A 27,984-nucleotide genomic window follows, 5' to 3' on the forward strand; every position below is an offset into this window, starting at 1 on the left:
TCTTCTTCTTCTTCTTTCATTAGCACTTAAGAACTTTGATATGTTGGCAGCCTGCTTCTCTTCTTCCATTTTTTTCTGTTGTGGGACTCATGGAACAAATTCAACAGTCTTGTCAAGGAATTAGCGGAGGATATTTGCATAATTTTCTGTAGAAAAAGTCTGATGTATATCTAGATTATAAAAGCTGCTCTTAACTCTTATAAAAGTTATACTTATCGCTTTATTCCTTTTAGGAATAACTATGATAAAGAAACTTCTGCCACCAGACACGCAAGGCTGAAACAACATTCTTTAGGCAACACAAAGTATAGATACAGTCAAATTTTCTGATGTATTTTCTGCATTGACGATAATTGCAGCGGTGGTTGAGTGGTTGTAAGGTATAACCATTCTAGATCAAAACATAAACGTATAAGCTGTTTATAATTAATATTTATCGATGAACAGTATGTAATTCAGTTAGACGTGGCTGTAAAAAATGATCTAACCTTTGTTGCCAGTTAAAAGATACTGACAGAATTTGATTAGAACCAGTCACTTTCTGATGAAAATGCTATGGAAAAATCAGAGCTACTCTATTGCATTCATAGGTGAATGAGGGCAATTAGTGTTTACATATGAGAGAATTCTAAAGAAAATATGTTATTTTTTTTTCTTTTGTACTTCTTTAGGTAGCCATATGAGAGCATATTACTACAATGCATTTATTCCAATATTTAGCAAGTAAGAATTCTAAAATATTACCAACAGGTTTTCTCTTCCGGTGATTATTAATCTCCTGAATATTTGGTTTGGACTTGAAATCTTACAATCTAAATATCTTGAATTAGTTTTGAATGCACTGGGTAGTCTAAACTTTGTGATGTCTCAGTATAATGGACTTCTGTGAATTACAGTTTTATATCTCACTATAAGCATCTTTCCTCTATTATAGTTATACCTTTTCTTCCCATAGAATATACAATGAGTTATCAGTTACCTCCATAAATTCTAATTATTCTGGATTTTTAAAAACTATTAAGTTAATAAAATGCAAAGGAACAAGGCAGCAATGAAACTCTCCTAAACACATACCTTATTTAATATTTTTGTTGTCGACTCTGTAACAGAGGTCATGCTGTTCTTTACATCAGGAAAATTTTTAGTACAATTTGTCTTTATCTTCAGACACAATGTCAGGCAAGTTATGCTGGCATTCTGTAAAGAAATGTATCCTATTAAATTGGGGATCTATGTTCTATATATAACCATGTTAGTTATTCTTCAAATTAGACGGCAGAAAAGGTCAAGAAAACAGAGCTGTCTCTCTGCAGGGCAACAAGACTGGAAAGCACACAGATGCACACTAGTTACAAATATTGATGCTAATAAACAATGTTTTGTCAAGTTAGGTATACATTATAATCTGGAATGCTTCCTATGATATGTGGTATAATAAATTTCTTTCAATTGAAACTATCCAAGAGTCTACTGATGTCAGGATTAGGATTTCATTCTATTCAAAGCACCTTTTGCAAATTACCTAATAGCAAGAGATTGCTTCTTAAATACACAGCAGACATAGAGGTAATATATTGACCTCTACATGATTTTAAAACAGCTAACAGGAAATTTACTCTGATGAGTAAATGTGTTATGTTGTGTACTGTTACAATGGAATTTAAGCTCCTATTGGTTTTGGTTTTTGTTGTCTCCTACTGCAAGGAAGTCTTTTCTAGCCTGAGATACATAGCCTTTTTAAGGAATGAGGACCACAATACAGCTATTCCTTTTATTTCAGCTAAGCTCTTTCCTTCACTGCATTTACCTGCCTATAGGTTGTATCTATCAAGTTCTGCATCAAGGCCAGGTTACTTGAAGGACTGCTTGCCTCCCATTATATCCGCCCAACCAGTTTGGTCTGGCAGGGGTAGCATTCTCATTATCAAAAATGATTCATTATTAATTGTTGTCTATGATTTTCTCCTTACTAAAGAACTTTAGGCTGAGACAGATTGATTAACTTGGAACCACATAATGAACTCTGTAGTCACATGATGGTTTGGGTTGAGTCTTCCCAGTCCCATTATTACCTACCTCCTTTAGCCTTCTATGTGAAAAACTGCTTCAACAATGAATCCATTTTAAAGTTAGAAATTGCTGAGTACTTTTCGGTCTAATATTTATTTACCCATTCAAATTCGAAGCAGAAAAAAAGTAGCAAGTTTTCACTTCAAATTCAAAACAAAAAACAAAATTATTTTTGCATGGAAGTATGGAAGTCAAATGTTTAAACCAGATTATTATGAAGATAGTTACAGTATGCAACCGTTGTTATAGATGTCAAATTCCATGTAGTGTTGAGAAATAAAGCAATACTTATTCGATGGCTCTGAAAGGCTATTCATCATCAATGTACCTCCTCCCATACTCTTGCCTTGGACAGATTATTTAAATTCCTGTCCTGCACAGAAGCAGCAGTGAAGAAAGATTAAAATATCTTATCAATGCAAAGCCGGAAAGTAATTTTTGTTAATGTATTAAATAAAAAACAAGCCAAACCTTTTAGCACTGTCTAATAGTTGGAAAGAGTATAATTCTCAAAATGCAAGGTACGAATTTGTGTGTGTGTATGTGTGTATACATACACACACACATTATTTATATATATAATTCATAGTTGCACTATACCTTTTTGATGACCAGCCAAAATGGTGGTAAATGAATACTCCAAAATGCTTCTTAGGCGAAATGTTATAAAACGTCCTTACATTTTGAAAATTCAGATTCAACCCCCAACAATTACATATTGCTACATAAATTGGCTTGTCAAATTACAGACAGATTATCTCATGGCGTATCTTCATTACCTCAAATGAAGAGGGGTAACATCTCCCGTTACAGCTGGATGTGATGTTCTGATTAATTAGTGTCTCCTATAAAAAAAAATCATATGTAAGAAGCACTATATTAATTATTTTACATCTGAGTACTGAATATTACTCTTTAGTTTTAAATTATGTAGTGTTACTAACATATCAATTTAGAGTTATTAATTTTTTAGTTTATTTCTAAATATTTAAATTGTTTTATATGAACAATTAAGTTATCAATCACTAATCATACATGGATATTTTGGAATGCACTAAATACGTGGAAATAATTTTTAAATTTATTATTTTTTCAGTAGATTTGTTTTTCCTGCCTTAATGTTCTACAACTCAAGGTAGCGTGCACAACACTTCCTCCTCCTATTTTTTCCTCACAGCAACCTCTCTGTGAACTAAGAAAATGCCTAGCCCAAAGTCATCTAGCTGACTTCTGTGTCCAAGGATTATAATCCAAGGTCCAGTATCTTAATCACTACACCCACTGTAGATCAAAAGAGATAACCTATAGATATTTCAGTTTCAATAATGGATTCTGTTAGTTAAGTTGAAAGCTTGAAAACAACGGACAGTATCCCACGGAGCTCCTTCTGCTGTTAGGATGCCCTTTCGTCCAGCAGAAGGGGCTATCACCAGAGTTGGAAAGGAACACATTTTCCCAATTGTTCTTACCTATATATCTCCCTGCACCATGACTCCATGATTGCTGTGAAAAGCTCCCAACACCCTGAAGCAGATTTGGAGTTATGGGGCTACAGCATAGAGACAAATCTGCAAAATCATTCTTATTCTCTTGAAAGAAAACTTGTTGGCCTGTAAAAGGACTCTATAATCTTCAGTGGAGGATAAGGGAAGGTTCCAAAGCATCTTAGCACAAACATTTTAACTCCGGTGTCCAATCCAGTGATCAATTCTCAGACAGCAACAAAACAAATCCTAACACAATATACCAAAATCACTACATATTAATACCATCAAAAAACAATGCTTTAAAAAAACCATCCTTATTAAAATATATCAATCAAATATATCACATATTAGCACTAAAAAGATAGATAAATATATATATATATATATATATTATCCTCTGTACCTGATGCCCTGCAAATAATACAATTTCTATTCACAGACATGCTGGTTAGCTTGCCTTTTTTCAGCAAGTTTAGAAAACAGCATAGTGGAAAAGGCTATTTTATTGAAAGTTATCTACAGTGGGGCAAAAAAGTATTTAGTCAGCCACCAATTGTGCAACTTCTCCCACTTAAAAAGATGAGAGAGGCCTGTAATTGACATCATAGGTAGTAAGTAAGTAAGCTTTTATTGCGGTCAAAGACCAAATTAAAATACACATAGAAGGGGAGTATAATTTTACAAAAATAGATCATGTGACAGTACACCATCTATTGCCTTAGATACACTCTGTACTAACAATACTAGTGATCCTCTGCCGTAGGGGTTACCCGTCTCTTCCCCCGTTTTTTTTCAGCCACGACTGCAGCAAAATTTTTTGCCACCTTTGGAGTTATATTGGGGTCTGTGTCCTGGAGTAGGACATAAAGGCTGAACAGATCAGGTGAACCAGGGAATCTCTGGGAAATAGGAGAAATGAATCTTGATTTTATGTCTCGGTAGTGGGGACATGCGAATGTAATGTGGAACAGAGATTCTGGGGATCAGCCATCACATGTACAATAGATGGATTTTACTCCCCCCGAGAGCCTACTGTCGAGGACACTCAAGGGGATCACGTTAAATGGTGCCTTCATAAATGCGAGCCTATGTTTGATAGAGTGTAACATGGAGAGATAAGGTGGAGGGTGAGGCAAGGGAACAATACCAAGGGAAAACGATGAGCATGTTCCCGATCCGTTTGCCAGATTTAATTGTCTATCAATGTCATCCAGCCGTTGAAAAATCAACGATTTGGCAGCATCAGGGCCTAAAGTAAAAGCTTCAATGGGGGAAATCCCGATCTTCAAAAGTTTTGTATGGATATTATGGGCCCAGGGACTATGAAAAGAGTCCCGCCATAGGCATTGGCCTAGGTAATAGCCTGGGAGTCTATTCCACAGGGACAACCAATAGCCAATTGCACGTTTCCACAAGATTGTAGCAAGTGAGGATATGTCCAGTTCCAAACGAATTGCAGCATTACTTACGCAGGGAGGGACTCCCATCAAACGGCGTAGGAACTGGCTGTGGACAGACTCAAGAGATGTTGGATTGGACCCATAGGGGGGCACCATAGGTGATAGCAGCTATCACCTTTGCCCTGTAGACTTTTATTGCTGAGGGGATGTGATGAGCCCCCTCAGTATGAAAAAAGTGCACGAGGGCATGGGTGGAAATCTTAGCCTTATTACAGAGAGACTTAACCTGTGCAGGCCACTTGGTATTGAATTGAAAGAGGATACCTAGATATTGAAATCTGTGGACCTTTCCACTGGGATGCAATCAAGGTTCGAATGATAAATTTTCCTGCTTCTTGCAAAAACCATGATTTTAGACTTAGAGTGTTTTATATGCAGTTGGTTAGCAGAGCAATAAGCAGAAAGGATTTTTAAGGCTCTACATAGGCCCACCCGGGAAAATGAAAGTATTGCGGCATCGTCAGCGTAGAGCAGAAGCAGACATCTATAATCAGCTAATCTAGGGGCATGGATGTAGACCATGTGATCCAAAAATGCCTTTCTCTAGTCACTGATATATAAATTAAAGAGAAAGGGTGCCAGTATACACCCCTGCCTAACACCCTTGTTAACTGGGATAGCATTAGAAAGATCCCCCTGCGGGGCAAGGCGCACTTTTGCTTCTGTTTGGTCATGCAATTGGGAGATAAACCAGAGTAATCTTTTGTCTATACCCCAGGCGGAAAGTTTGGCCCACAACTTAGCTCTAGGGATGCTGTCGAAGGCAGCCTTTAGATCTATAAAGGCAACACAGAGACGACCCTTCCGGGGGTAGAATATTTTACAGCAAGATGGTGGAGGATCAAAGCATGGTCAATTGTAGAATGGTCTGGATGGAACCCCACCTGCTCATAACCGAACAGGTCGGCCTCTTCAGCCCAGCACTCCAGTTTGGACTGGAGATAGCGGGCATAGAGTTTCCCCAAAATTGAAAGAAGACTGATGGTACGGAAGTTGCCAGGATCAGAGTGGGCGCCTTTCTTATGTATTGGGATGATTATGGCATCCTTCCATAGCTTGGGGATAAGGCCCGTTTGGTTGATCGCATTGAATACCTCAGTAAGAACCGGGGTCCACCAGTCCTTATGGGCTAGGATGGCTTCGGCTGGGATGAGATCCGGGCCGGGGGCTTTTCAAAGTTTGAGTTGTCCGATTAGCTTGGCAATCGTGGATGGTTCGACAGGAGGCCATCTGGGAAGATGGTTAGGAAGAGAGCCTGAGGTCGAAGAAACTGGCATGTCAGTGTCATAAAAGACTCGGCGTAGAAAGAGTTCCCATGTAGTGGCAGAGATGGAATGAGTGAGCCTACTAGTTGGCCTCCTGTTTAACAGACTCCAGAAATCTCGAGGGTTGCTGGATTTTGCCGCCTCTAGTAATGCGTCCCACCTTAGCCGATGCCAGTCTTGCTTAGCTCTTGAAAGGGCTAGCTTGTATGCTTTCTTGGCCTCGAAATAAGCGGGGGGGGCGTCGATGAACCTGTTCGTTTGTGGGCAGAATATATAAATCTCATATGGTTCCTGGCTTGTTTGCACTGTGAGTTAAACTAAGGGGCTCCCTTCCTCTGGGAAACTCTACCAGGGATAAGGGTAAGGGGCTGAAAGGAGGCTATAAGACCGTTTAGATACTCAGTGAAGGCGGTCAGTAGCACGCCAGGTGTGGCCTTGGTGCCGATTAAGGCTGGCAAGGTATTGGCTGCTTCTTGATGATAAAAGCGTGTGTGGAAAAGGGCCAGAGACTTTGACCATTTCAGCAACATCGGGGAGCCTCTGGGATTAGAGTCTATTAAGGCGTGAGTGGGATGGCCTTGAGATCTATATAGCCGTGCAACTGTAATGAGAGAAAGGTGGTCACTGAAAATCCTGTCGTCTACTTTGAAGGAATGTATGGCAAAAAGGCTCTCGAAACCAAAGTATAGTCTATTGCGCTGTTGCCATTTTTGGCCAAGTGGGTAAATTCCCCACATCTGCCATTAAGGGGGAAAAGGTCTAGTTTGACGGTAAGGAGAGCTAGACAGGTCCCGGCTTTGTCAACTTTCTGATCCTTGGAAACTCTCCCTTTCAGGGTATCCAGGGGATGGTCATCCATGGCCGGGCCTGTCCACCAGCGAGAGGCAACTAAGGTTTCCCAAGTCCCCGCAATGCAGGCGTTTAGATCCCCCACAAGAAGAACCAGAGAATGAGGGAATCTAAGTATGATGGTAATGAGAAAGTCTTCCAGACCGGCCCACAGCTCATCCAAGTCCCAGTGAGAGCCCCCAGGAGGAAGGCAGACATTAAACACCAGGAGCAAGAGCTTCCCGACGGATATCAAATTTGCCTGGGCATAAGGGGGAAGAGAGTTCACAAGAGCCACGTTTGCGTGCAAATCCAGGGAGATACCTGTTGCAAGGCCGCCCTTCGAACGACCACCAAGCAGTGAGGGACGGGCTGGCAGGGATATGATTTCAAAACCACATAGCAAAATGTCATTGACCTCCCATGTTTCCTGAAATATGAGAATTTGAAAGTTTTTGAGGTAGTTCAAAAAGTTCGGGTCGGCTTTTTTGGACGCCCACCCTGCAATGTTCCAACTCATGATGGACCAAGGGAGAGTTGGAGAGTGGATCTTTGACTGTCATTTAGAAGCAACAGGGGGCTGGTGGAGGGACCGGGGAACAGTTAGACGGAAAAAATCTGTTATCTTGCCTTGGTTTCCTTGCTTAGTTTTAGGGTCATTATTAGTTCTTGGAGAATTCTGAAGGGAAGCCAGATTTGGACTGAAGTTGTCGTTCTGGTCTCGGTAGTGGCTTGAATGTCGTACAGGAAGAACTGTCGGGGGAGACAACTGTATGGTGTTGTTGTCATCAAAAGAAATGCAGCCGTTATGTGATTTGGTGATGATGATAGACGGGGAAAGAGGGGGAGCCCGAGGGGTCTGAAAGATCAAACCAGCCAGTTGCGGGGACTGAGAGTGGCATTTCGGGAGGCGAGATTCTCGGAGCAGAAGGGGAACAAGTGGTCAGAGATAAGGGGCCAAGGCCTGATAGGCCTTCAGAATCAGAGGTAGAGAGGGATTGATCTGGGAGCGCAACATTTCTAGTCCGGAGGTCGTCCTCCTGTTGTTGCTGGGTCGCCAACGGATTTGTGGAACTGGTAGTTGAATCCCTCAAAAGGCTACCAGCTTCCGTGTGAAGGTCCTTGCACTCCGCCCCCGTCCGACAAGTGTCCACGTTGATCGGCTTCCACCCAAGGGAGGATAGATGGATATTTATAAAGCATCTCTGAGGGAAGACTCCAAAGTGGGTCAGATGGTTGCGAAGACCACATAAAAGCGAGGTGGTCTTGGATGAGCTGAATTTGAGAATCAGGCGTTTGTGGTGGGATGTGCTAGGAAGCCATTCCACAGAAAGCAGCTCATTGTTCAGGATGTGAGAATTGGATAAGAGCCTCAATGTGTCTAATATGGTTTTACGGTTGGTCCAGTCTTGCTTGTTAAAGTGAGAATGGGCCAGGTTCAGACATAGGTTGGCTGAGAGCAATTAGAGATTCACTAACGGCGTCAGTCGTGGAGGGAGATGGCTATCCATTCGGGACGGGCCTAGTGCATGTCTGTTGGTTCTACATGAATGTGATGCTGAGGCCGACTTACTAAGTCCCCAAAGTGGGATTCTACTTTGCCCTCCAGCACTCCAACAGAGGATGTCAAAAGGGTAATAGAGTCAGCCAGACGGAGACAGAACTGCTGCAAAAGCCGGATATCCGACGGCTAAACTGAGTCATAGGGGACGGCAAAGCAGTGAAACAGGGCAAGACAGAACTAGCATCTGATGGTGTCGGCCAGTCCAGCAAAGAAGGTGTGTTGCAGAGTGAGGCAGCCGGGGATTCCGATTCTTCCAAAGGAGAGGTGGGCAGAGACTCTAGAGATATTAAATTTTGGAAGAATTCGTCCAAGGAAGTAATTGATATGTTCGGATCTTGATTCAATTTCATGGTGTCAGTCTTTTTGATCTTAGGCAAGGGGCCCATTGTGTTTTCAAGGGAGGTCTCCACACAGGGGTCCCTCGGGGACAAGGAACAACGTTTGTGTGGACTCATATCAGGGCAGCCAGTTGATCTCTTGGTGGAGGATATTGGGTAGTAATAAGGCCCAAAGCAGGTTAACGTTCTGATAGTAGATTAAAACAATCCCTGGCTTATAGGGTCCCCCGGTTAGAAACAAATCATATGGGTAAAGCTTCAACGGAGGTCAGCCCATATACATCAAAGCAGTCAGAGCAGTTAAAGCAGCTCATAGGGAACATTTGCCGAGTTGTTCGCAAGCAATATGAGTAATGAAGGCAGGGCGCTGGGCCAGGTAATTAGGCCTAACAAACAGAGATATCAGAAGAATTGCAAAACCGGGCTCGTTGCCAGAGTAAAATGGGAGTTGCCGGGAGAGAGTTGAAAAATTAACTGGTATGCAATTTTGCATTAAAACTCCCTGCAAGAATCGGGGGGGGGGGGTAGTAAAAGCTGAAAGCACAGTTTAAAAGAAACTGCAATAAAAGACGTAATAAAAACTTAAAAGCCGAGCGAGAGAAGCATATATCCTACCAGTCCTCCATCTTGGAATTCAGCTGGATAATGCAATTCTGAAAACATACTACAAAACATCTGGGAGGATAATTTGCAAATAAATTCTTTCCAAATCAGACAATGTGATTGTCTGTATTTGTTTTCTCATTTTGTCTCTCATAGTTGAGGTCTACCTATGATGTCAATTACAGGCCTCTCTCATCTTTTTAAGTGGGAGAACTGCACAATTGGTGGCTGACTAAATACTTTTTTGCCCCACTGTATATTTAGTAGCAATCTTAATTTTATGAACCAGCACTTACAAAGTGAAGAGGTTTTGATTGACATACAATACCAAGTAATACTTACTGCATCAAAGTTGCCAAAAATCACATATAAGTATCTGAAATCAAAAAGCTGGACACACAAATAGAATTTCCTGGCAACCAACCAACTCCATCTTTTTATATAGCATTGCATGCTAGTCTGTAGAATACATTCAATATTAAAAACAAAGTCTACGGATTTATAGATACATTATTTCACGGGTCTTTCAAAGAGAAATATCTTTTATGGGAAGTAGTTCAGAGTTTGTTTTGCATATAACAGATGCACACAGTATGAGCAAAGATCATACAAATCATACAAATAATTTTCACTTAGTAAATGCCTCAGAAAGCGACCATTTGCAGTTATAACAGTGATGAAAATGTAACTTTGCAACCTATGTCTGCAGTTGCAACCTTCCCAGGAAAGGTAAAAGAAAAATAAATTGAAATAAAATCCTAAGCATAGTTGTAAGATCCTAAGCACAGTTGTCGTCACATTATTTTTTTCATTTAGTAACCACTTGCTAGTCCCAACTATGGTCACTATCTATAGTTGGGTTTGGAATAGGGCACTATTCAATTTCTAGCTCAGGGACACCTTATATTCCTTTGCAGTAACTTGTTACTCATTTTAATTTTGATGGATAGGCAAATTTCTAGATTTTTAAAAAATTTATAAACTTACTACTTTAGTATATTTACTTACTTACTTACATACTTACTATAAGGAGCAGACTGGTTACTCAGTCTAGTCTCAATCCTGTAGAAAAAGGACTGAGAACTAATGCCGGATCATTGCATAATCCAAGTGCCTTAAAAAAAGTTACTCTCTCCTATAAATCTAAGAATTTGGCTCACTTTGGAATCAAGTCTTACTGTAGGTCTTATAAAACCCCAGGGAGGGAGAGGATGATCCAGATATTTGGTCCAATTTATTGAACAAATTCCATTGTTCATGCAAGGTCCCCTGTTTGATGCTCATTTTTGCATATTCTGTTAGGAATTCAGGTGATTGTAATCCATTTCAAAAACTCATCAAGCAAAGGCTTGATTTACATGAAATACAAACTGACTTAGGGAGGCAATACATTTGCCTTGAGAGAGGGAAAAAATGACAGTAGAAGTAATTCTTTCTAGATCAGGCAGTAATTGACTCAAATGAACCATTGCAATAGGATCTACATTTCCATCACTATTTATAAGAAGTGGAACAGGCTTAACAGGCTTAAATGCCATCACCTCATTCCCCTTATTAAGGGTATTTTTTTCTTGACCAATACTATATTTCTGTCTGCAAGTTCTACATAAATTATTTCTAATGTCATTTCTTCAGATATCTACGTTAAAACTGTCTTGTAAAGAAATATAGTAGCTTTGTTTTAAATGCAAACAAAAAAATGCTACCCACCAGATGATTAATCATGTTGACTAGAATATTCTCATAATCATTTCGGATTTCAGTCATATCAGATGAGGCTTCTGGTACCAGAACTAAGAACAATGGCAGAATCATGAAGATATACCTTAAAGAAGCTAAATCAGAATTGGATTGTATTACCATGAGCATCAGTATCATACATGCTAACATGCCATAATATTCAATACTACAGAGAGTTCTCAACTTACAACCACAATCAGAGCCAAAATTCCACTGTCAAGCAAGATAGTTGTTAAGTGAGATGCACCCAATTTTATGATCTTTTATGCCACAGTTAAGTGAATTACTGAACTCAAGTGAATCATGCGGTCGTCATAAGCAAATCTAGCTTTCTCCATTGACTTTGTCATAAGCTGGTTGGGAAGGTCTCAAATGGTGATCACATGACACAGGATGCTACAAGTGTTGCAAATACATGCTAACTGCCAAACACTTGGACTTGATCATGTGACTGTGGGGATGTTGCAATGGTTGGAAGTGCAAAGAGTGATTGAAAGTCACTTTTTTGGTGTTCTAACTTCAGTAACTTGCTAAATGAATGGTTGTAAATTGAGGATTACCTGCACTGGAAATACATAATAAATTAGATGTTTAACATACAGCACCAAAGATTGTTTTGCAGTCCCCAGAATCTGTTATGATCAGCTACATACCAAGATCACTATTTTTCAAAATTGCTCCTAAAACTAAGAATAAAGGCACTCTTTCCTCATCTTTTCCTGATTTATAATGTGGCCCAATCCACTATGATACTCAATTCCACACAAAACGTTCAGCTGAGTATTTGCCTACCGAAAGATTGAGTGAAACTTTTAATGTTTATGTAAGCTATTTTCCTGCGCATAGGAGTCCTGTGAGATGAATATTAGTTGCCATTATATTATGGATGATTACAATAAGCCAGATGTTTAAACTGGATTTAGCATTTTTGTCCATCTATCGATGATGATGATGATTTAGCTTTAATTCTATGTTAGCTGTTCTGAGTCACTGTTACAAGGACAGCCATATAAATTCAAATAAATATATCAATAAAGTTTAATTGTTTCTAGAATGACATAAATGAAATAAAGAGGTAAGTGGGTATTTGAATGAAAAATTATCTTCAATATATAGAAGAAAATAAAGATCTGTATCCAGTTCTACATAGAACTTTTAAAAGTATTCAGAAAATTTGGGAAAGATACAGAAAAAGATGATAAATTATTAGCAATAGAAACTTCTACCCTGGATAAAAGACAACTAAGAAAATGGGGTTATGGTAGCACTTTTTAAATATTTTAAAAGATAGAAGACAGACCTGTTTTCTTTTGCCCCAGAAACTTAGACAAGGATTTAAATTACAGGTAGGTGGATTCTGCTTAAATATTAAGGACGGTTACTAGCATTATGGACAATAAATTCAATCATGGTGATAAGTGCCTCTTAATTGAATGTGTTCAACACTAGATAGATATTTGAAATGCTTTAATTTGGATTCTTGCAACAGATGTTTGAACTTAATTACTTCAATGGCCCCTTCCGGCTTTATGATTCTATGAACATCCTATATACATATATGACACCTAGTCTCAGAAAACAAAGAGCAGGAGAATTGACTTTTAATTGTCTGTATGATGCTACTTACTGGAAAGTTTACAGCAATCTTTAAAGACTCATTCTAATGAGAGATTCCATGGATGTTGATTTGGTAGCAACCTGCAGCCTCCCCACAATAGTCATTCTTAATTTACTGATTAGTTGGCCAGAACTCAATGCATGTGGGGAAATCTTCGGCAGTTAGTTGACAACTTCAGACACACCTTTACATATGCGCTGTCAGGTAAGAGAAGCTCAACCACTGTCAGTTTCATTTCTCCACATGCCCTCACAATCAGCTGGTTAGGCCAAAGTCCACTTGGCATCTTAGTTCATGCCTGAACTGCTAAATTAATTCTTAATTCTGTACCAATATTTTTTGGCATACAATTTAGTTTCAAAGAGCCTTTAGAGGGAACGGAGAACCATTCACAAATGCTACTATAAATTTAGTCATTGAAAAATGTGAATTCCCTGAATGCTTAAAAAACAGATAGAAAGGATTTTAACTGCATAGTTCATACATTTGCAAAATTTTACAATGGTCCTCAACAGCATAAAAAAACACTATTTTAAGGCATGATTAAGTATTCACTCATTTAATACACTCAAATATATTTCTCTCTGATGAAAATTCAGATTGCATACAGATATGCCAAAATCCTTCAAAAAAAGCAAATCTGGAGGTACTGTATCATGAAAACATTATGGCCAGATATATTTAAATCAATTAAAATATTTCAAAATGCTTGAGCTCATCAGCACCCTTCAGGATAGATGGCAAAGAAAGCTAGAAACTGAAGGGATAGGTAGGGAAAACTAGGTGATGTTACATCTGCTTTTCATCAGATCTTAGGGTAGTCACTGGAAAAACACTATACAAATTCAATTTAGATATTATTCAGATAAGATGTACAAAAAAACTTCATAAAAGAAGTTCTGATGGTGTTAATAGTGATTTTTAACAAACATCCTGATGCATATTAAACAAATGAGATCCATTTCTAAATTTCTGCACAGATGGACTTAAATAATGGATTTACACTGAATTTATAATATTGAGGTGATCACAGAAAGTCTCGTTCTAAACTCCTGTTAATTTAATAATAATGTAACCTTATGTAATGTAATATAGTGCAGTGAGTTGCAATAATAAGTAATTTAAGCAGAGTTTCATGCAAAAATATTTTAACTGAGAGATAAAATGCAGAAGAATAATCATATACTCAAGAGCTACCATTATCAAAAACTACAGCTTCATTTGAATATACACTCTGACAATAAATCAGGGTAAATCCAATGCAGTGCAAATCCAACAAAGATTCCTTATTATCATCCCAGCAACTTGTCTTCAATTGCTAACCTAAATTAAAACTTTAAAAAACTGTTATACCTTCTTTGCATTTCAAGTCCAGTGCACAATGAATTTTATTTATTTATTTATCCAATTTGTATAGCTGTCCATCTCACAAAAAGGGAACGTACAGTACAACTATCAAATAAAACAACAGATTAGAAACAACAGATATGAGTTTTAGAGCTCTTAGTTTCTTACTTTACTTCTGTTGCACTTTTGATCATGTTTAGGCAAGAACTAAATCTGCCAAACAGATATGCACCATTTATGACTTTTTAAAAGAAATATTATGCCTAATTCCAACTCATTACAGCTGTGGAACTCAGTATAATAGGAGAAGATAAAAGTTGCATTGTAATACAATGAAGCTCAGAAATACTGTATGTCAGGACTCACAGGACAAAAACTCTTGAGTCTTCAGACAAAGAACAATAGATCAGGTTTAAAAGAAAACAGCCTACTTATAAGAAGAAAGCAGATATAGATAGTATTCAATTTATGAACACAATTGAGCCCAAAATTTCTGTTGCTAAACGGGACAGTTGTTAAGTGAGCTTTGCCCCATTTTACCACCCTTCTTGACACAGTTATTAAGTGAATCACTGTAGTTGGTAATAAAATGGTTGTTAAATGAATCTGGCTTTCTCATTGACTTTGCTTGTCAGAAGGCCGCAAAAGATGGATCACATGACCCAAGGACACTGCAACCATCATAAATACAAATCAGTTGTCACCTTTTTTAGTGCCATTGTAACTTTGAACAGACACTAAATGAAATGTTGTAAATCAAGGAGTACCTGTAGTCTACCTATAGCCATGACTCCTTACTACAAGAAACTGAAGCTAATCTTTGCCAACTTGCATCTTTAATTCAGGAAATGTGATTCAGGTTATGGAAAAGGACTGAGTGTGGAAATAACAATACCGCAAGTAAATGGAGAGATTTGGCTTCTTCATTACCTGGATGGCAAAGCCAGTGCTACCACATTATATTTCATACTCTGGGAACAAAGTCCTTGGCTGAAGCATATTAAATGTCATTGGGAGCTTTGAAGATGAATTCTTCAAAGCTCCCAATGGACAGAAATCCAGAACAAATATAGAATAAAATTAATGTCCTTTGCTGTCACAAAGTCATGCTTAAAATACGTAAAGTAAGCAAAATGAGCTTAAATTCTAATATTGCAGAAACGTAAACATGATGTTAATTGGATAAGTGAGACTTGGTAGAATGATTCCCTGAATGGAACAGGCGAGAAATACAATTTGTTCAAAAGGAACAGAAGCAATAAAAATTGAGGAAGTAATGTATATGGTAAAAATAGCTACAGCTGCTCAGAAATCCAAGGAAATGAACTTGTTGATCCTGCTGAAAACAAACAATTCCGATAAATGAAGGAATGTTTTATCTTCACTACTACTCAGCCTATAGAAGAGATGTGAATTATCACTTCCACAAGCAAATGGAAACTCTTTTGAAACTCATGCAGTTACAGAGATGATGGGTTTTAATTACCCCAACATCAGCTTGGAAACAAATTTTGGCAAGCGCAATTCTAATTTTAAAAAGGATGAATATATCAGCTGGTCAATAAATACAGCAAGAACATAGCATGTTGCCATTTCTACTAAGGCTCACTTTGCTCTGAAAACAGTATATATGTTTCACTAAGCCATTATGAGAAACTGGGGGATGGAGGAAGATTCCAAGTCAGGCCTGATAGTAATATAAGGCAAGGGTTAGGACCTTGATCTTCAACTTTACAGGGATTTACAAATCATCCACAGGCACTGGTACGGTAGTTGTCTAGTCAAATACCATCTGTTTTCTTTGAGAAAGTAAAAAAAATGCAGGGGTTGACATCCAATAAATGTAAGGTGACCAGACGTCCCGCTTTTGGTGGGACAGTCCCGCTTTTGAGCAATTTGTCCCGCGTCCCGCGGCGTTTTAAAAAAGTCCCGATTTTTCATTCTGCCTCCTGAGTCCCGGCTGCCTCCTGAGTCACCGCTGATGGCTAGAGGAAAAAAACCTGTTTAAACCCTTGCCGCGGGGCTTCAAAGGGCCGCCCTACGTTGATTAGCTCTGATTTGCGCAGGGCTCTGCGCTTGCTAAATTGCTCAGCAGTTTTTTTTTTCTCTTTGTGCAAACCAAGCTCAAAACGAAACTGAAAGTAAAACAGGCTATTTGCTTTGCTGTTTGCTTGCAACGTTGGAAAATTAGGCAGCAGATTTATTTTCCTTTTCCTCACCAAAAAAGGTAGGTGTAAACAATGGGAAATTATTTAGGGCAAAAGAGGAGAGTTCAAGATTTTAAAACACAAAAGAAAAAAAAGCTCTTTTTAACTAGGGAATTGTAATAATTGAGATACTATTAATACTGTATACTGTGTTGAAAGCAGAAATGGTTAAGTTGTGGTTTGGAGGAATATATGGGGGAAATTATTTGGTTTATTATTATTGGTAAATATAATTAATTGATTTGTAAGAAATTGGATTGCATGGAAATAATTGGAATATTCATGTTCATATTGATTAATATACAAAAAAGATAGTTATATAACTAATTGATTTATATTAAAATGTTGAATTTGTATTAAACAACTCATATTACATAATTAACCAATGTGAGGATGGATATAAAAATAGATGACAATGGGAAGGGGTATAATATAGAATAGAAGGGAAAAATTGAATTTGATTAAGATTAGAGATGAGGATGAAGGATAATATTGTTTTTTTAAAAAAATAGATGAGGAATAAATATGGCAAAAAGGAAATATAGAAATTGTAAATTAAATTGAAATGACTAAACACTGTTTAAATTTGTGAACCAGCCAAATATTCTGTTCAAAGAAAATACATTGTATGTTTGTATGTGTGTTTCTAATTATTGCTATTTATTCATATTTGTTCTCTTTTATTCTTTAAAGTTTAACAATTCATTCTTTATCTTAATATCTTTATATTTGTTTGGGGTTGGCTTTCTTCCCTTTCATCTTTTTTATTGTACAGCAATCTTTCTCCTCAAACCTACCACCTCTCTTTTCTTTCCTTCTTACTTTCTCTTCCCCCCACCCTCTTCTTCTCCTCCCTATTTCCTCTTCCTTTCTCCTTCTCCTCCTTTCTTCCTCCCTCTCTTACCGTCACTCCTACTCTAATTTCCCTTCCCTTCCTTCATCCCTCTCTATTACTGTATCCTTTTATGCATATGGACTACTCAGAGGGCTGAAAAAGTTATTTTTGACTGGTCCTCACACTTTTGACCAGTCCTCGAACTTACGACTGTCCTCACATTTTACGTTTTTGCCCTATCTTGTCACCATGGTGAAGAGAAGCAGTTGTGAAATGAGTGACATGGTTGTTAAGAATGCTGCACGGGCATAAATGTGAGGATGGTCATAAGTGTGAGGACCAGTCAAAAGTGTGAGGACCTGTCAGAAATGACTTTTCAGCCCTCTGAGTAGTCTCTATACACATAGCCATGGCCACCCAGTCACATGACCAGCTAGCCACGCCCACCCAGTCACATGGCCTCCAAGCCACGCCCACACAATAAACCACGCCCACAATGGTGTCCTTACCAATGTTAAAATCTGTTCACCTTACCCTATACACATAGCCATGGCCACCCGGTCACATGACCAGCTAGCCACGCCCACAAAATAAGCCACGCCCACAATGTCCCTCTTTACCAATGTTAAAATCTGGTCACCTTAAATAAATGGGAAGATTTTGGATTTGACAATAAATTTTTTGCTCTCTAAGTATCATGAAATTAATGGAATTATTACTAATATTCAGCATAACTCTATCAAAACACACCATTGTTAAATTTGGTTTTTAATTTTGTTTCATCCTAGCAGGAACCCTATGGACAAAATACATCAAAAATTTTGAAAAAGTGTTCCTGATAATACAATTATAATTAATAATATACTGCAGTATGGACTTGGAAAAAAATATACAAACCAGAGTGAGGTATCAGGCAGGATACCAGAGGATTCAGATCCTCTGTCCGGTATTCTTCCACATTTTCATGAACAACTTGGATGAAGAGAGAAAGGGAACATGTATTAATTAGAACTGTAGATGACATAAAAGTTATCACAAAGCTAATACATTAGAACAGAGAAATAGCAAGCAAAATTATCTTGAAAGGTTAAAGAAATAGACTAAAAAGAACAAAATGACATTAAATGAATATAAATTCAAATTTTTTTTGGCTCAGAAAAGGGAATCTAGCATATAGTAATGGGGTTTGGAACAGTGTGTGTGAATGTATATCTAAAATTATACATAACATGCTGAATATGAGTCACCAGTATGGCATAACTGCTAAAAGTCTGGTTTCAGGCCTGGGCACAGCACGGAAACGGCATTGGTCGCGTTAGTTGATGATCTCTGGAGGGCTCGGGACAGGGGTTGCTCCTCTGTTCTGGTCCTGTTAGACCTCTCAGCGGCTTTTGATACCATCGACCATGGTATCATGCTGCACCGGTTGGAAGAGTTGGGGATGGGGGGCACCGTGTTACGATGGTTCTCCTCCTTTCTCTCCGACCGGTCACAGTTCGTGTTGGCAGGGGGGCAGAGGTCGACCTCGAGGCCTCTTATATGTGGAGTGCTTCAGGGGTCGGTCCTCTCGCCCCTCCTGTTCAACATTTATGTGAAGCCGCTGGGTGAGATAATCCGTGGCTCTGGGGTGAGCCACGTACGTTGATGACACTCAGCTGTACATCTCCACCCCAGGCCACCCCAACGATGCCCTTGAAGTGATGTCCCAGTGCCTGGAGGCTGTACGGATCTGGATGGGGAGGAACAGGCTCAAGCTCAACCCTTCCAAGACTGAGTGGCTGTGGTTCCCGGCATCCCGATATAGTCAGTTGACTCAATCACTGACTATTGGGGGCGAGTCTTTGGCCCCCACAGAGAGGGCTAGCAATCTGGGAGTCCTCCTGGATACGCAGCTGTCCTTGGAGGAACATCTGACGGCTGTAACCAGGGGGACCTTTTATCAGGTTTGCCTGATCCGCCAGTTGCGGCCCTTTCTTGATCGGGATTCCCTGTGCACAGTCACTCATGCCCTCGTAACCTCTCGCCTTGATTATTGTAATGCTCTCTACATGGGGCTCCCCTTGAAGAGCACCCGGAGGCTCCAACTGGTCCAGAACGCAGCAGCGCGGGTAGTGACGGGAGCAGCATGGCGCTCCCATGTAACACCGCTCCTGCGTGAACTGCACTGGCTCCCGGTGGTCTTCCGAGTGCGCTTCAAGGTGTTGGTTATCACCTTTAAAGCGCTCCATGGCATAGGGCCTAGCTATCTTCGAGACCACCTGCTGCCACCGACGACCTCCCATCGACCCGTGCGCTCCCACAGAGAGGGCCTCCTCGGGGTGCCATCAGCCAAACAATGCAGGCAGGTGACCCCCAGGGGGAGGGCCTTCTCTGTGGGGGCACCTACCCTCTGGAATCAGTTGCCCCCAGAGATAAGGAGAATCCATGACCTCAGTGCCTTCCGCCGTGCCCTTAAAACCTTCTTTTTCCAACAAGCCGGGCTGGCCTAATTCTTTTTAGTGTTTTTAATTGTTTTGTTTATCGTTTTAATTAATGGGGCCAAATCTATATATATATATTTAACTGTATTTTAATATTTGTATTTGATGTTTTTATTTGGCTGTTCACCGCCCTGAGTCCTCAGGGAGAAGGGCAGTATACAAATTCAAAATAAAATAAAAAAATAAAATAAAAAGACAAGCATAATTTTAGGCTGCTTCCAAAGAAATTAAATTTTCAAATCACAGGAAGTAAGTTCCATTTTATTCTACTTCCATTCTGAGACTACATTTTAAGAAATAATTAGGGAAACTGGAAAAAAAATTTTAGAGAAAAGCAAAACAGATGATCAGGAACTGGAAATTAAATCTTACATGGAAAGAATATGGGAACCCAGATTTTTCAGTTTTGAGAAAAGATTAATAAGATTCCTAACAGGAAGGAATACACAACAGAAAGTCAAACTCAGCTTCTATTGTCTCAGAATGCAAGACATAAAATAATATTCTCCTCCTATCTCTTTATAAAAAATTGGATGTCAGCTGATAATGATTAGAACAATTTAATAGTGGAAACAATTATTGAAGGAGGTTTCTTGAAGCAAAAGCCAATTAGCCAGCAGGCCACTTATCAGGGATTCTCTAAGGTGGATTCCTAGTATGAGCAGTGAATTGGATAATAGCGTCTTGGCCCCTTCAAATTTGTATTTCTGTGAATATCTAAACATACAATATTTATTGGCGGGGAATACAATAATAGGATTCAATAAAAATGACAATACTATCAATATAGATCATTTTATTTTTCTTCTATAGAATAGAATAGAATAGAATAGAATAGAATAGAATAGAATAGAATAGAATAGAATAGAATAGAATAGAATAATTTATTGGCCAGGTGTGATTGGACACACAAGGAATTTGTCTTGATGCATACGCTCTCGGAGTACATGAAAGAAAAGATACATTCGTCAAGAATCATAAGGTACAACATTTAATGATTGTCATAGGGAAACAGTCAATATAAATCTTAAGGATACCAGCAACAAGGTTAGTCATAAGTGGTAGGAGATGGGTGATAGGAACGATGAGAAGATTAATAGTAATGCAGACTTAGTAACTAGTTTGACAGTGTTGAGGGAATAATTTGTTTAGCAGAGTGATGGCGTTCGGAAAACAGCTGTTCTTGTGTCTAGTTGTTCTGATGTGCAGTGCTCTATAGTGTTGTTTTGAGGGTAGGAGTTGAAACAGTTTACGTCCAGGATGCAAGGGGTCTGTAAATATTTTCACAGCCTCTTTTTGACTCGTGCAGTATACAGGTCCTCAATGGAAGGCAGGTTGGTAGTAATTGCTTTTTCTGCAGTTCTAATTATCCTCTGAAGTCTGTGTCTGTCTTGTTGGGTTGTGGAACCAAACTAGACAGTTATAGAGGTACAGATGACAAACTCAATAATTCCTCTGTAGAACTGTATCAGTGTTCTGCCCCAGCTCTGGATTTCCAAGAATATTGACACACACCAACAGTCCTTATCAAATTTATTAAGTAGCAAGAATAAACAAGACTGGCAAAGGTTGGCAACCAGCCCAGAAAACAAGATATGATAAACCAAAATACTCTGATTATAAATACGAGTTGTTTCCAGCAAGAAGCATGAGACTTAAATAGGCTAAGGGAGTGGCCAATTATCCTCAAGCCTTACTCTCGAGTAGACCTCCGCCTCCTGAGTAGCCACTCCTGCCTTTTGGCGGCCCTGTGTGCTCGCGTATTGAGGAGAGGCTCCTCCACTTCGCTCTCTCTACTTGAAGGAACCTCTGGAGGTTCTGAAGGCCCTGGCTGAGTCTCTGCCTCTGGCACCACATCCTCTTCAGCCTCCTCACTGTCCGACATGAGCGCTGGCTGCGCAGGCTGCTGGCGCGACACACCAGCCTCCTCTTCATTGGGATCAGCCACGATCTGCGCAGGCCACTGGCAGGCCACAACAATCAGCTGGGCAATTTGAGCTTTCTGAGTTGGCGCAGAAAGAACATTCTTTGTTGTGCCTTTTTGATGACATTTTTATTGTTGGGTGTCCATTTTAGGTTGTGAGATATGGTAGAACCTAGAAATTTGAAAGTCTCTACTGTTGATACTGTGTTGTCTAGTATTGTAGGCGGTGGTAGTATGGGAGGGTTTCTCCTAAAGTCCACCATCATTTCTACGGTTTTGAGTGTGTTCAGTTCCAGATTGTTCTGTCACACCACGAGGCTAGTTGTTCAATCTCCTGTCTGTATGCGGATTCATCGTCTCGAATGAGACCAATCACTTTTGTGTCATCTGCGAACTTCAGTAGTTTAACAGATGAATTGTTTCGCTGATTAAAACTCAGCATACTAACCATTATTTAATCAACTTTTATTAAATAAACCATAAATGGCCAGCCCCAAACAAACCAAATGAGTCAAATAATGTTTTAACACAATATAGAAAGCAGATTTAACGAGAAAAACTCTATGAACTTGTGCTGCTTAGAATAAACCTAAAGGATTGTTCTTATTGAGTTCATGTACCATTTTGAACTCCTAGAAACCTACAGCAATAAAAACACTATTAGAAATACTGTAGGAAGATACACAGATCTTTTATAATTATAGTACTTCAAATCTAGATTAGGTTGAGTAACTGTGATAGCATGAGCCTTGGTAGCGCAGCAGACTAAAGCACTGTTAAGTAACAGCAGTTGCCTGCAATTACTGCAAGTTCAAATCTCACCAGGCTCAAGGTTTGTAGAGTGACCATGCACACACAAAGGTTGAGGATATATGTGGTGATTTTATTGTCTTACATAGTGACATTATATAGTTTGTTACTTTCAAGTTACAGCGTACTTGGCAGCATCTCATTGGCTACAGAATCTTCCAGGTAACTAGAGTCTTTGGTTAACCATTACTGCTTTGCTTAAGCACTTATAATGTTAGACTTTAATTAAAGTCTAATACACATATATCCCATTTCCTCTCCTGCTGTTCCTCTTATTTACAGAGTTAGGGTCTTAATGCCTACGTGCAAATAACCTTCCTTATCTGAGGTTTGCCCTCCAAGATAGGAAAATCCCTGCACATATGCAAACTGCAGACCCCTACAAGGTTGACTCAGCTTTCCATCCTTTCGAGGTAGGTAAAATGAGGACCCGGTTTGTGGGGGCAATAAGCTGACTTTGTATAAAAAAGAACACCGCTTGGGGGGGCCCGAAAGCCCTACTAAGCAGGTATATACAAAAGTATGAAGGCTATTGCTTAACGCATTGTAAGCCGCCCTGAATCTCTGGAAAAGGGCGGCATATAAATCGAACCAATAAATAAATAAATAAATGAATAAATGAATAAATAAATAAATAAATATTGTGTCACTATTGTGATCCTTGGAAATAAGTCCCACTGAGTCCCACTGAAATGACTCCCTCAGGGGAGGCCTGGTGAACATCTTAAAGCAGAGAAGACAAATGCAACAAAGACCAAAGAGCCAACAAGTGGACCAATTCTTCAGAACCTCTCTGGACAAGGAGAAGATAAAGATCGGCCACATGCTCCAGATAGATAAGAGAAGTTTCCTGTGGGTCTGAGTGCTAGGAGATGAAGAATTTATCATGTTTACCATCTTAGCTAACCTTTCTAATCAATGTCTGAAATTATTTATTTACTACTCTAAGGCTATAAAATTTTAAACTTAAATTTTAAAGAATTGGAAATAAATGGCAAAAACCTCGATTAAGATTTTGATCTTAGGAAATTATACATGATTTAAGGATCTAGGTAAGTTTAAGGATCTAGGTAATATTGAGACTTTTACTGTAAGATTTTGTAAATGATTAAATTAAATAAACAGCATTTTATGGGAACTGGGGTATTTTGTCTAAGTTGTACGAGAGACTGAGTTCAAAAATTACACACTAGAGAGACAAAAGATTCCAGACAGAAAAAAAGTGTAAACTTGCATTTGGTATGGCAACTTATAAAATGACATAAGGCGCTTTAACATTCTAAACACTTCAAGAGATTTTCAAAGAATGGGACTAGACATTAGTAGCTATCACCTCAGAAATGTCAGCAATGTTGTTAATTTATCAGATGAAGATTAAAACAAGACTTTTTTCTATACACCTCTGGTAGCCCTTTAGAGACATTTTTCTGACATCAGGACTGAACAGTTGATGATTTATGATTTGCATATAAATAAGAAATGTGTTATGGGAAGAGATATGTGTAACCTTATAAGAATGAAGACTTATCTAATGCTATCTAATGCTGGGAATGATTGAGGGCAAAAGAAGGGGACAACAGAGAACGAGGTGGCTGGATGGAGTCACTAAAGCCATCGGTGTGAGCTTAAATAGACTCCAGAGGATGGTGGAGGACAGGAAAGCCTTGAAGAACGTTATCCATGGGGTCGTGATGGATCAGACACGACTTCACGACTGACAACAACTTTCTTTCTATTTCTCCTTTTTCAGAGTTGATTTTACTTTTATTATTGTTACTAAATCTTTAACAAAAATTATGGAAAAAATCCCAATGAGTTTAATACAGATTATTCTTAAAATAGTATAATTAAGATTATGTTCTTCCATGAATTTAACTAGTAGTACGTATAATTAAACTCAATAGGATAGTTGAATAATCCCACATAGACTGTCAGCAGCTACTTTCAGTGCAATTGGACAATCAACCACCCACCTCTTTCCTACATGTGTTGCACATATTGAAAACACATGGGATTGTAGCTTCCTAAGTAGCATTTAGAACAGGGGTTCTGAACCCTTGGGCCATGGCCCACTATTGGGCTGCAGCGCGTTTGGGACTGGGCCATGCAAGTGGTAGTTGATCACATGCATGCAAAGCTTGCAGCAGGAGCTTGCACTCACGCACGATGCTCCCCTCGTGCTTGCACATGAAGTACTCCTTGCACAAGGGGTGTGCCTGCCCGTCATTCACAGGGAAGGTTGGAAACTGCTGATTTAGAAGATACATATTGGTAATTCTTGACTGGCTTGCCCTTCTGCCCAAATAAAATAGTTGCTTCTGAAAAAAGGTTCCCACTTTATATTCCATTAGGCACTACAAGTAAACAGGTAGTCCTAAATTTATAACCATTTGTTTAGTAACTGTTACGACACTGAAAAAAGTGACCTACAACTGGTCCTCACACTTATGACTGTCACAGCATCCCCATGGTCATCTGACCAAAATTCAGATGCATATATTTATGATAATTGCAACATCCTCGGATCAGGTGATTGCCATTTGCAACTTCCTCAGACAACTTCTGACAAGTAATGTCAATGAGAGAAGCCAGAGTCACTTAACGACCGTGTGACTCACTTAACAACTGCAGTGATTTGGTTAACAACTGTAGCCAACAAAGTTGCAAAATCAGGCATGACTCATTTAAAAACCACCTTGCTTAGCAATGGAAATTCTGGACCCCATTGTGGTGCATGTGGTCATACATCAAGGGCTACCTGCAGTGGTGGGATTCAGCCAGTTCGCACCACTTTGGGAGAACCGGTTGTTAACTTTCTGAGCAGTTTGGCAAACTGGTTGTTGGAAGAAATCATTAGGGCAGAGAACCAGTTGTTAAATTACTTGAATCCCACCACTGGCTACCTGTATATAAAAAAGTGACGATACTAAGGAAGACAGCACTCTGACTGGGTAATCCATTGGGGGTGGGTACTGTATCATTAACACAATCCTCAGCACATTCAGAAATAATTCTTAATTTCAACCTGCTCCTAAACAGTAATTTCTTACATTGTTTTTACAGCCAGTTCAACAATTCAGAGAGATTAGGGATTCGTGAGCATGTGAATAAACATGCAATTGAGCAAAAAGCTGGCAGGAGCAAAGTTACACAGAACTCCCATCAATGAATGGCAAATGAATGGGGAGCCACAGTTTATATATACCTTTCCAATACAGTATTCTGATCATCAGCTGGTAACTTTATTGAATCAGCGGGCATAGTCCAATCATTTCTGGGAACTAAAAGCAAACATTGGAACTTGGCAGTTTTATAATTCTCATTCAGCCTGGATGCAATGAAACTGAAACATGCTTCAGCTCAGACACATGACTTCCAGAAAGCCTAGCAGAAGGAAGGTAACAGGCAGCCCCATAGATTTTAGCAAGCATTACAAGCCTCTTTTCCCCTTTACCTTACTATAGATTAAGCTTCTGTTAAAATAAAGAATGTGAGTAAAGACAAAACCTATGATTTTTCTATCATAATAGTTTAATAGGAAATAAACACTTTTTAAAATGTTATCTTTAGCAAACGTTCCAGGGAATGAAAACTTCTGGGATTATATTGAGATTATGACAATTCAGAGCCTATTACATTTTTCTATTTGACATTTGAAAAGAGCAGGTTACCTGCTTGCAAAACGTCCAGGGGACCCTGATTTTGGTTCAAACTCTGTATGTCTATAAATCTTCTCTATACCTCCCTTGTTGTTGTTTTTCTTTATGGAAAACCACAGGCCTCTTCTTCAAATTTATCAGAATTATCATCGATTGGCTACTATCGGAAATTCATCTCAAACGTGACTGCTTTTGAAATGTCACCTTCATCGCTATGGCCTTTTAATTTTAATTTATTTATTTTAACTTTAGAAAGGTTTATTGGAGGGGAAAGGCGAGAGATAAACCGAAAAAAAAATAGCGCGAACGATTCGTGCACACAAGCCCCGATTCAGTTTCGGTCTGCAGAACCCACGCCGCAGCAGCTGGAATTTGGCCCGGCTAAGTCGGAAAGAGGTGGGTTTTCTCGGTATTCTGGGTGTGTGAAGCCGCCGGAGGCTTCCCAAACAGGAGCCAAAATACCCTGAGGGTTAATGACAAGGGTTCGTTCCGACCTGCCTTGCTCTTCTCACTATCCATTCCCTTGGCTTCCCCTCGGGACATTCCGGGTATTTTGTTCCCTGAGCTGCTGGGAATAAGGTGCTTCCACTTTCATTCTCTTAGAAATTGGGAAAGCCCCGCCGGTGGCTAAAAGGGATAAAAGGCGAGGCGCAAGCCCGCAAAACCTGACACCACACTCGGCGAAGCTGCTGCAGAAAAGGACGCCGAGAACGGCGCGGGCCGGGAAGAAGCCAGGTGGGTCGCAGGCTGAGGGGGCGGGAAAGGCTCCTCCGTCCGCCGACGCCTGGCCAGCCCAAAAGAGCGCGTGGCGCACGCTCTTCCCGGATATGGAGACGCGGCTGAGGGCGCGCCATTCGCCTTACCATGGGACATGGTCCGCGAGCCGGACGCCGCTTGCTCATGATGGAGCCGGAGTCACGTCCATGGCGCTACCGTCCCGGTGCAAAATCCTGGCCGCGGCGGCGTCTTGTGCTGAGGGCTGCGAACGGCCAGCAGAACGAGCTTTCCGTAATAATTAACATTAAATAAAAAGGCTGGGCGGGGAGCCGTCCTACAGTAGCCTCGCCTTTAGACCACTTTGGGGCTTAGTTGAAGCGGAGGGGAGAGGAAAGCTTGCGGAGCCGCTCTTGGAGCCGAACCAGGCTTGCCTTTTTTTTTTTTTTTTTAAACCGCCGAGAACTTCCGTATGAGCCGAACTAGTTTCGCTTTCCGGCCGGAACGAGCGCCGCTAGTTTCGGAAGGTTTCTTTCAGCTTTTCGAACTCCCGGCTGCGGTCGAGTTGCGCATTTTTCCACCTGCCGAAAGAAGCGCGGAAAGGCGCGCGCCCACTGCGCGGCGCGGATGTTTGCGCCCTGCCTGGCCCGCGCGGTCTTTGCACCGCTTCCTCCGCTCCCTCCCGCTGTTCTCCTTGCTCGCCGACGGGCGTCGATGGAACTGCTGGGGACTTCTCTCCGGGATGAAATAGCCCGATGACAAAGGAGGTGGGATCACCCTCGTCTCCACTCCACCAGAGGGTTTGCCAAGGCTCCGTTTATGCGTGGAAAGAACCATTAGGGAAAATGGCAGCAAGTGCAACGCTGGGGCGGGGCGGGGGGGGGGAATCCTCCCAAAGGGAGTGGGCTGGCAAGTTTCAGTTCCCTGTCGGTATTCAGGCTTCGCGAGACATGTGGCTCTTCTCTATTCATCCCCGCTCCCCCTTCCCGCAAACTGATCCCTGACCTCCTATCCTTTTTGTGCTCTGAATAGAAT

At 40.1% G+C, this 27,984-nt stretch overlaps 1 protein-coding gene across 3 annotated transcripts; it reads right to left on the reverse strand.

The window, feature by feature from the left end:
- Positions 1-14: 14 nt before the first annotated feature.
- On the reverse strand, positions 15-27,797 carry IL7 (interleukin 7). Of its 3 annotated transcripts, none has more exons than XM_034430011.3 (6): positions 27,099-27,797; positions 18,260-18,334; positions 11,326-11,408; positions 2,850-2,915; positions 1,075-1,197; positions 15-391 (listed from the first exon to the last, which is right to left on the reverse strand). In XM_034430011.3, exons 1-6 carry the CDS (start codon positions 27,106-27,108, stop codon positions 230-232), a joined length of 519 nt encoding a protein of 172 aa, XP_034285902.2. In that variant the 5' UTR covers positions 27,109-27,797; the 3' UTR covers positions 15-229. The 3 variants fall into 3 exon arrangements, with proteins under 3 accessions (XP_034285902.2, XP_034285901.2, XP_087746847.1); XM_034430010.3 differs by having other exon boundaries at positions 11,326-11,450; XM_087890721.1 differs by lacking the exons at positions 18,260-18,334; positions 27,099-27,797 and adding an exon at positions 14,327-14,401 and having other exon boundaries at positions 11,326-11,450.
- Between the last annotated feature and the right edge of the window lie 187 nt (positions 27,798-27,984).

The sequence above is a fragment of the Pantherophis guttatus genome, chromosome 3 (assembly GCF_059756535.1).
Source record: "Pantherophis guttatus breed Tessera chromosome 3, ASM5975653v1, whole genome shotgun sequence".
Taxonomy (NCBI): Eukaryota; Metazoa; Chordata; class Lepidosauria; order Squamata; family Colubridae; genus Pantherophis; species Pantherophis guttatus.

Bases quoted from the DNA above. Each gene is read 5' to 3' on its own strand.
- IL7 (XM_034430010.3), bottom strand. The intron at 2,916-11,325 runs GTGGGTAGCATT...TTTTTTTTATAG, and splicing joins TCAACATGATTAATCATCTG to GAGACACTAATTAATCAGAA. The intron at 1,198-2,849 runs GTAATGAAGATA...ATTTCTTTACAG, and splicing joins GTTACCCCTCTTCATTTGAG to AATGCCAGCATAACTTGCCT.